The following is a 10158-nucleotide window of genomic DNA, read 5'->3' on the forward strand; positions in this document are numbered from 1 at the left end:
TATATATATGACCGATTCGCTTTGCCAAAGGTCCCTCAGAAACGATGTATGTGATGAAGAGCAGACCATGAAACAGCATGATTCAGCCTCTCCAGCCCAGACCACAGAGGCCAGATGTTGGAGGCTCCGACTGGTTACCGAATGCTGTGTTTTGTCCTCTAAATTATTTGAATCTCTAGGATTAAAATGTAATAGTCACTTATCCATTTTTAATGACTCAACTTGAAATGGGGATATTGAATATCCACAGCTCTTAAGAAAAGTTTGGTACAGCTACTTTGCATCAAGATAATGATTCTGCAGTTTATCTATGTCTTAAATGGCATTTCTTTGCTCCAAATTTGAGTGGACATAGTGATTTTTACTTGTGTGTGTGAGAATGGAGAACTTTTCTCTCACCTTGGGTCTCTCCTCATGTTTCATCTCTGCAGAGTTTTCCCTCTGATGAGGGCTGGCCGTTCGCCAAATACCTGGGGGCCTGTGGCCGGATGGTGGCGGTGAATTATGTGGGCGAGGAGCTCTGGAGCTTCTACAATGCACCCTGGGAGAAAAGAGTGGATCTGGCCAAGCAGCTGATGGACATCGCCGAGCAGCTGACCAACAACGACTTTGAGTTTGCCCTTTACCTCCTAGACGTGAGTTTCGACAACTTTGCAGTTGGGCCTCGTGACGGAAAAGTCATCGTCGTCGATGCAGAAAACATCATCGTGGCGGACAAGAGATTGATTAAGCGGAGTAAGTAACGACTTCACTCCAGCATCTCCATGCTCTTGCTTTACAGCATTAATAAATTGTGCAGGAAACTGTTATCCAGGTTAGATGGTGTGGTGTTGTTGTTTTTTTTTTTCTTTTGTCTACTTTCATATGTTCTGACCCACTTTCAATTTTCCCTCAGATGAGCTGGTGCACCTGTTTTTTAGGCCTGTTTGTTTCTGTACTTTGTCTTCCCCATCAAAATAAATGTTTTTCAGGACTTTCAGGAGGAATTATCACAGTATTACAGACAAGGTGGAAACCTGCATGGGCCTCCCATGCTGTCAGATTTGTAATTAAAGTATCATTGCTGTTTGTTTTTTGGAACTTTTAAAAACTCTACACATGAATAAAGCACAGATGGCTTTCCTGTAACTCTGTAGAGCCCAGGGTCGAAAATTAGTGGGAACTTGGTCAAAAATACACTCCAAATTCAAGATAAGGGTGCAAAAAATTTAAATGGCTTAAGATTAAAGTGAAATGTGAAAGTGAACGTAAAGTGTTGATTACATTTAGACCTGCTCACATTTTTTGCAGAGTTGAGCATTATATAACCAGTCACACACATTTCTCTTGAGCTTATTCGTGCAATGGCCAATCATAGGGGTTTAGTCACTGCTGAAAACGCAGGAGTTTTGTTCAGTGCACGTGCTCGCTGACTGAATTCTGAATCTGCACTCGCAATAATTATCTAATCACAAAAAAAAACAAAGTGCAGATGCAATGCCAGTAAAAGATTCATTTTGCAGTTGTACACAGCTTCAGTGATTATAACAGGAGTTATTGCTTGAGTGCATAACTCATGCTAGACTTATGGAGATATACAGTGGTGTGAAAAAGTGTTGGCCCCCTTCCTGATTTGTTATTTTTTTGCATGTTTGTCACACTTTAATGTTTCAGATCATCAAACAAATTTAAATATTAGTCAAAGATAACACAAGTAAACACAACATGCAGTTTTTAAATGAAGGTTTTTCCGTTCAAATTACACCAGAGTTACCGACCGCTACCGCGATTTATTTGGGAATTTAATCCCGTGGTGAAAAAAATCCTGTCGGGTCCGCGGCCGCGAGACTGCAGACCGCTAATTTATACCCAATATACACTATAAGCAAGAAATGTGACAAACCTAGAATACCACTTTTCAAATCAACAAAGCATAGTAAATTAAAAGGATTTATTCTGCAGTGTGGACAGCTTTGTTTATAATAATAGGAGCATTTGCATGTGTTAGAATCCAGAGCTCACACTGAACTGTAGCGCTCAAAATGTTGTGATTATAATCGGAGTGTATTGTGGCTTTGGTTGTTTTCTGTGTATAATTTACTTAAAAAAAAATAAAAAAATAAAAATGTAAATAAAAGTTTTGTTTTTGATGCTGCTTTAAAGGCCAATGTGAAGTTCACCATTTAGTCTTAATTTACTAAATAAATAGCAATAAATAAATTCAGAAACCGTCTGTTTTGGATGTAGCTACACAAAAAATGTCAGATTCCTTACTCAAAATAGCATTTTTAATATAAATTCCATTAATCTACGATAATGATTGTGATTACAATGTCAAAGGAAATTGATTTTGTCAGTCAGTATCATTATTAGCATTAGAAATGGTCAAAGCAAGAGGAAAATACAGATCTTGTTCTGGGTTTCTGTCTCCACTTAATTCACTAGTGACCCCTAAAAGACTCAAGGACAGGATGAGTTTAACAGATTGGACACATCACTGAAATACCTCCTGCACTTATCAGATTTACGACATTTAAGAGTGTAAGCCAGTAAAATGTTTTATATATATATCACACCACTGTAATTGTTGCATAATTCAAAATAAATAGATTATGATCCACAAATAAATAAAGAGATTAACAAAAATGAAACATATTGACAAATAAATAGAATGAGATCCACAAATAAATCTTAGTTTCACAAACATGAGTTAAATTCACAAAAAAAATAAAATTAAGTTACAAATAAAAAGCGTATACACAAATATATTTTTTTATGTCACAAACACATCTTTGCTTGGCATTCATTTGTGAATCGTGTCTTGTGCATTTGTAGATCGCTCCCCGTACATTTGTGAATGGCTTTATGTACATTTTTAGTGTCAAGACGCTGGCAAATCCACATATGCATGGACTCCACCCACCGCCTACTCAAGCCAATTAGAAAACAGCCACATTTCACTGACCAATCGTAGCACGTTCTCGCTATAACAATCACATTTTGCTTTACAATCAGGGTGGTCTCTTCCTGAAATAACTTTCTAATTTATCTGCATTGGCTCTAATATGAAATATAAGGGCCACAAAAATTGGTACAGTAAAATATGTGTAAAATTGGATTTTGTTAGACCATTAGTCTGTGTATCAAGCCAGGCCACAGTATTATATTTTACGTGCCTTTGAAAATGCCAGAGAAACAGCACTTTAAATCACGGCTATGGGAACAACGCTATACTGGATACAGATGCGTTATGGAAGCGTTGTGTTATTCAAGATGGAAAGAAAAGCATCAATAAGTAACTGACTAATAAATAACTATATTTCGCCTCATGATAAACATACGAGTTTGTGTAATAGGTTAAATTGCCGTCACTCAACAGCCAACAGCGTTTCCCAGTTTTTTCAGTCAAGCCATTTAAATGATGTATATGAGCAGCTATGTGGATCTAATGATGTATAAAGCATTGTAAATAATATTTTCAAACATTAATTAAAAGTATTACAAAGTTGCCATTGTTTGGGGAGGAAAAAATATACGTGGGTTCTTTTTTAAATGTGGGGCAGGTATGTTGAATATAAATGCATATAAATGTAAGACGAGATTGGTTAAAACACTTGATCACGCAAACAATATTTCATATGAATCAGACTTACTAGTTTTGATTGTAAAAGTAAATTGACAGCATCCAAAGTAAATGCACGGTTTTTACATCATCCACTCGCAAATCCCCAGTATACACTGCAGTGATGCGGAGGCTGCTACCGAGATGGTCATTTGGGCCCATATTTGATATTATACGTGTTATTATGCCCTATATTTGTCACCACAATAGTGATTTAAAAGGCCGAATAAGCCATTGTGCCATGTCTTATGCCATGTCTACTCTGCTCGCTGTCGCGCTTCGCTTCGCTGTAACTGCAACTGGAAGCTGGAGCATCTGTGAATGATCATAAATTGTGTATAATCCTGAGTATATCCTTATTCACTGATCCTGATGGAAATATAAAGAAGCCTTACACTCAACACTTTGGAACACTACATCTTTTGGAAAAATGATTTTTTTTTTAACCACACAAACAGCACTTCAGCTCAATTTGAACGAAGTGTCCATAGAATGCAGTTCCTTACAGGGGTGCAAAATGAATCTGCTCTCGCCCTGATTGTAAAGCAAAACGTGATTGGTTATAGTGAGAACATGCTACGATTGGTCAGTGAAATGTGGCTGTTATCTGATTGGCTTGAGTAGGTGGTGGGTGGAGTCACGCATTTGTGGATTGTCAGCGTCTTGACACTAGAAATGTTTCAAAATCCACAAATGCACACAGCGATCCACAAATGCACAGAAAGCCATTCACAAATATACGGAGAGTGATCCACAAATGCGTGCAGCGATCAATAAATTTACAGGACGTGATTTACAAATAAATGCCTTGCAAAGTTGTCTTTGTGACATAAAATATATATCTGTGAATGTTTTTTATTTGCAAATCTCATTTTATTTATTTGTGAATTTAATTCATGTTTGTGAAAATCTAAGATTTATTTGTGGATCTCATTCTACTTGTTTATATTTGTAATTTTTGTTAATCTCTTTACATTTATTTGTGGATCATAATCTATTTATTTGGAATGATGCAACAATTCTGTCTCCATATAGACTTAAGTCATGGAACGCTTCATCAGTGATCGAGTGTTCTTTGCTCGCTTTATCCCCAGTTTGAATAAAACGTTTTTGTTTTTCATGCTACTAAAATAAGCAAGTTCTTAGATTTTTTATTTTTTTTTTGTCAGGAATATGACATGTTGTTCCCCAAACCCAAAACATTAATCATTATTACTATATCAAGAGCAATAATCAACAATAATATTTTTTGTCATGATAGTGAAGCCCTACTTTTTAATGGTTATAGTGAACTTCTGTTTTATTTATTTACTTATTTATTACAATAAGTTACATACTTTATGTAGGCTATTTAAATTATGCAGTTGTTGTGTAAATACATACCACCTTTGAGCAACATTAAAAATGATAGCCATGTCAGATGCAGCTTTTGTTCCACCTTTGCAGGGTAAAGATGGCTTTTGTTGATAACATTTTATTGGTAACAGTCTATAGTCTGTTGATTGATTAAAGTAATTGGCTAAATGTAAGTATTTGACATAGAAAACAACGCAGAATACATTTAATAAGGTAATTATAAAAATTTCCCATGCTAAGATAAAAATTGCCCCGGAAATCTATTCCAATGGCCAAATATTGCCCTTTAATTGAAAAGTTAGGTTTTGGCCCTGATAGAGCCCCTATTTTGATAATGCATGGGCTTTAAATTCCAGTTTCACATTTAAGTAAGCAGTGCTGTAAAAGTGCATTGCAACAGATGAACGTGGCCCAAAGCTGCACTTTTGATTCTGGACGGTAGTGAGTTGGCATTGCTGGGTGCAGTGCTGGACCAAGTATGCATGCCAGTGGATCTGCCATCCAGAAAGGGCAGGCTGGACTGTCGGATGAACTTGGAGCATGTGTGCTACATAACAATGGCTATTTGCTTCTGCCTGCCAGCGTTTATCTGAATAGAGCTTGTGTGTGTGTGCGTTTGCTTGCAGATAGGTCTTTCTGAAATGTTAGATAACACGAGCTTTTTGTATCGAGTTTCTATTCTGAATCGACGTGTGCATATGTTGGGCATCAAGGTTGGAAGTCATTTTGTTAATTCATCTTTTAAATTTAATTAATTCTGCTTATAATATCTCTGTGCATTAATTAATGTGAGCCTTTTAAGGATTGCCATTCATGGATTCAGAAATTATTTCTATTCACAGGAGGTGATTTTTATTGCGAATATCTCAAGTGATGGCAATTTTTGTTCATTTAATAACATTTAATGGTAACACTTTATAATTAGATTGTATTATATAATAAAATGTGTGTGTATAAATGTGTATATATATATATATATATATAATAAAATTTGTTTAGTTAAAAATGTGGTTAATTTAGTTAATTTGTTAGCATTAACTAAGAACAATACTTCTACATAATTTAATAATCTTAGTTCATTTTAATTTCAGAATGTATTAATAATTTTTAACGATCAAAGCTGGTTTCTGTTAACATTAGTTAATACACTGAACTTTATTAACATTTTTATTAACTAACATTAACAAAGGTTAATGTATTTGTTCATTTTTATTTGTAAAGTGCTACATGCTTAGTTTTTAATAACAGATTAATAACATTTGGTGGGTGAATAGTTAACCCCCCCCCCAAAAAAAATCTATCATTTACTCATTCTGATTTTGTTCCAAACCTGTATGAATTTCTTTCTTCTGCTGAATACAAAAGAAGATATTTTGAAGATTATCTCATCGGTTTTCGTCCATACAATGAAAGTCAGTGGGGTTCCTTTGTGTTTCATAGAAGTCATACTGGTTTGAAATGACATGAGGGTGAATAAATGATGAACTGTCTCTTTAATTTAAGATTTCCATGAGTTCTGGAACGATATTTCGTGCTGTTCCTCCATAAACCTCTGGATGTGATTCTCAGCACGCACAGCAAAAGAGAAAAGCACCGAAGCCAGCGTGTACTCTGATTGGCTCTGGCAGATTACCTCCCCTGGATCTCATAATTGGCTCCCATGAGAGTGATTGGCAGCACAGTGACTTCATTTTCTCTAATTAGTTATTGGCATGATATTGAGCTGTGTCAAATGACCAAGACAGCAAATCCCGAACTCTTTAAGGCGCTTTATGACTCAATATAGTTTTGCTGATGAATAGATGTCACAGCCCAGTCTATTTCTGCACCCCACCACCTCCTCCTAGAAGATCCTCAGGTTTATTGATTTGTAAAGCATTAAAATGGGTGGCTAGAGAAGAACTGCAGCTGCTTTCAGAAGCAATTATTATTTGTCTTCTCACAGTGAAGAGCTGAATCATGTCAATGTCTTTATTCTGCAGATCGTTCCATTTTAGTGTAGGTTGTGCTTTTTGAAGAAGATTGAAACTACAAGAAATAAAGCGATGTGTAATGATATAGAGCTTTTTTTTGTTGTCTGATACACAGAATGTAACAGCAAGTTGTTTTTAAAAGGAAAAGCCAGTGGAATAAGGATTAGGCCGGATTGAATAAAAGTCAGCTGACTGAAACTAGGCATGTTGTGAAACACAGGAGAACTTGACTAGAAGTTCAATCATTGCTTCTGCAAAGGATAGTGAACTTATGTTGAATGTTAACATGAAATTGACCCTATTTTTTCCCCTTAATACGCGTTCCTGGTCTTTTTTTTTTTTTGTGCATTTTATTTATTTATTTATTTTTATTTTTTTTACCTACAGCCAAATATTTAGGCATTGTTTTAGGCTAATGTTTTAGATAATGCAACCTTTTCAATGTTTTATTTAATAATTAAGAGTAATTAAATGCCAGTTTAGGTTGTAATGAAATCTACTGCAAACATATGCAATAAGAATAGATTCAAAAATAATGTTTGGTGTCATGAAATGTTAAGTCCACCTGTTGAGTATAGGACCCCAAAGCAATTTGACTGAAAAGTACTCTAATCTGTGCCTGATCAGAAATCCTAAATCAGTCGTGCACCGTTACAAAGTTTGGGGTCATTACGATGTTTTCCTATTTTTAAAAAAACTACATATACTCACCACAGCTACATTTATTTGATCAAAATACAGCAAAAACAGTATTATTGTGAAATATTATTACAATTTAAATTATTATTACAATTGTTTTCTTTTGTAATGTATTTTACAATTTTATTTTATTTTTCTGTAATGACAGCTGGATTTTCAGCAGCCATCAGTCCTCAGTGTCACATGATTCATCATTCTAATATGCTGATTTAGTGCTCAAATATCATTTATTCTTATTGTAATTATTAGTTTTGGATTCTTTGATGGCTGGAAAGCTCAAAAGCTTCATTTATTTGAAATCTTTTGTAACATTATAAATAGTCACTTAGCCTTCAGTGGTTTCTACTGGAGCTCAAAGTAAACTGGCCTACATGTTACATCAAGCTACCACAGCTACAAAACGATAACAGGTGTTAGGCTGTTTTGATTAACTACAACAAGATATTGCAATAACAGCTTTTGATTAGCTGGTACGAGCGGCTGCACCCTGGGGTCCAATCTGAACGGTGCTGTGCAGGGGTCCTAACTCTTAATGACACCAGCGGTGTTTCAAAATGCTGATCTCATTCTGCTCTAGCTCCACTTCATATGAAATGAGTTTTGTTTTTGTTAGTTTGTTTGTTTTTCCTGTTTAAATTTTTCTGGATTCCATTTTAATGCTTAAATCAAATTTTAGTAATCAAAAAATTGCATGTCTAATTAATTTAAATCATGAAACGTTTAACAACACTTTATTAAAAGTTAATTAAAACAGTTTATTAAAGGTTTATAAAAACACAGTTTAACAACACTTTATTAAAAGTTGAACAAAAATGGCATTTTTAGGGCCCTATGAAATCTTTCTCCGCTTTTGTTTTATATATATATAATTATTATTTTTTTAATTAAAACAAAAAAATCTGTTTAAATTGTTCTGGATTTCATGGTTACATTTTTAATTGTTAATAGTCACATTTTTAATTTTAATTAAATCAAAAAGCAAGTCTAATCAATTGAATTCATTAAATTATTATCATTGATAATAGGCCCTATTAATTTTTTTTTTGTATTATTTAATAATTTATTTATTTTATTTTTCTTTATTTATTTATTTTTGCCTGTTTTTATTTTTCTGGATTTAATACAAATGTATTATCAAATACGGTGGTAATCAAATAAAGACTTAAAACATTAAACATGTAAAAAAAATTTAACCACATGAAAATATGAAAAAAAATTTTTTTTTTTTTTTTTTTTTTTTAGGTAAATAAAATGCTGAGGTTGGTAAATCGTGATATTCCTTAAAGTAATAATAAAAACAATTATTTAAACTTATATTTTTAAGAACAGTCTACTGTGCAGCAGTAATATATTTCTGTCGCAGCTTCTTGAAGTCAGACCTAACTTTTATTTTAACGGGTTGCCATGAAGATCTTTGAGTTTCTATGCCTACTCTATATGACATGACAGTGTTTTTTTTTATCAAATGAAAAGGTTAAATGCTGGTGAAGTGAACCCTCAGAGCAGCTCTGGAGATGAAGTTCATGTTCATGTCCTCATACAGTGAGACGGCATCACGTGTGCTTGAGTTTGTGTGGTAGACAAAACTGCGCTGCTCAATCACACAAAAAGCAGAATTAATATTTAAATAGTATTTTAATATTTACAAACACTTGATTTATTAGTCTAAATAATAAATCAAATTCAGTGACATTCTGTGTTATACTGTAATTTGAAATCATAGGGCCCAAACTTCAGTCTTCAATATTCAGTTCTTGAATATCCTGTTTCACCCAGAAACATGGGCTGCAAATGCTTTTTCATGTTGAGTTTGAGGTTTATTCTCATGTATTATTTTGGCAGATATTATGCACCGTTTGACTGTTTTTTTTTTTTATCTCAGATAAACCAGAGAACTATGACGTGTGGTACGAGAGCCTCTACGAGGAATGCGACAAAGAGGCCTGTCTCTCCTTCTCCAAGGACATCCTCTGCTCTCGAGTCACCGTGGACCACAACTACTATGCTATCTGTCAGAACCTGCTCTCTAGATTCGCCACCTGGCGCGGCACTACGGGCGGTCTCCTCCACGACCCCCCCGCCGACTTGGTCAAAGACGGCCGCCTCACGGCTCTGCTGGACGAGTGCACCAGGCCTCAGAAACAGTACGGTCGCTTCCAGGCAGCTAAAGAACTGCAGGAGTACCTGACAGAACTCACACAGCTGAGCAATACTAACAGGTAGTGTCAGGAAAAGGGGACATTCTGTGCCCCCATCCTCCTCAAAAAAGACCACTGAATTACTTTTACAAATGTGCTACCAGATTCTGGAACACATTCATTCAGCTTCAAGGTAGTCGCTATTTCGTTGCCGCTATCAATCATGCCAACATTGGCTCCAGTCCTGTCCGGGGACTAATTAAAGAAGTTTGCACATGAACATGGATTAAAGGGTCGTGTGAAAATCAGCAGACTAGAGGCTCAAACTGCTATGATCACACTGGTGTGTGTGTGTGTGTGTGTGTGTGTGTGTGTGTGTGTGTGTGTGTGT

The 10158-nt window shown here is 35.2% G+C and overlaps 1 protein-coding gene across 1 annotated transcript; it reads left to right on the top strand.

Moving 5' to 3' along the window:
* The first annotated feature begins 413 nt into the window (after window positions 1-413).
* LOC107679842 (deleted in autism protein 1 homolog) lies at window positions 414-10152 on the top strand. The gene is made up of 2 exons (XM_016475537.1): window positions 414-735; window positions 9512-10152. Exons 1-2 carry the CDS (start codon window positions 489-491, stop codon window positions 9850-9852), a joined length of 588 nt encoding a protein of 195 aa, XP_016331023.1. The 5' UTR covers window positions 414-488; the 3' UTR covers window positions 9853-10152.
* The last annotated feature ends 6 nt before the right edge of the window (window positions 10153-10158 follow it).

This window comes from Sinocyclocheilus anshuiensis, unplaced genomic scaffold (assembly GCF_001515605.1).
Source record: "Sinocyclocheilus anshuiensis isolate Anshui unplaced genomic scaffold, SAMN03320099.WGS_v1.1 scaffold857, whole genome shotgun sequence".
Classification (NCBI taxonomy): Eukaryota; Metazoa; Chordata; class Actinopteri; order Cypriniformes; family Cyprinidae; genus Sinocyclocheilus; species Sinocyclocheilus anshuiensis.

Bases quoted from the DNA above. Each gene is read 5' to 3' on its own strand.
- LOC107679842 (XM_016475537.1), top strand. From the start codon at position 489: ATGGTGGCGGTGAATTATGTGGGCGAGGAGCTCTGGAGCTTCTACAAT. The intron at 736-9,511 runs GTAAGTAACGAC...TTTTTATCTCAG, and splicing joins CAAGAGATTGATTAAGCGGA to ATAAACCAGAGAACTATGAC.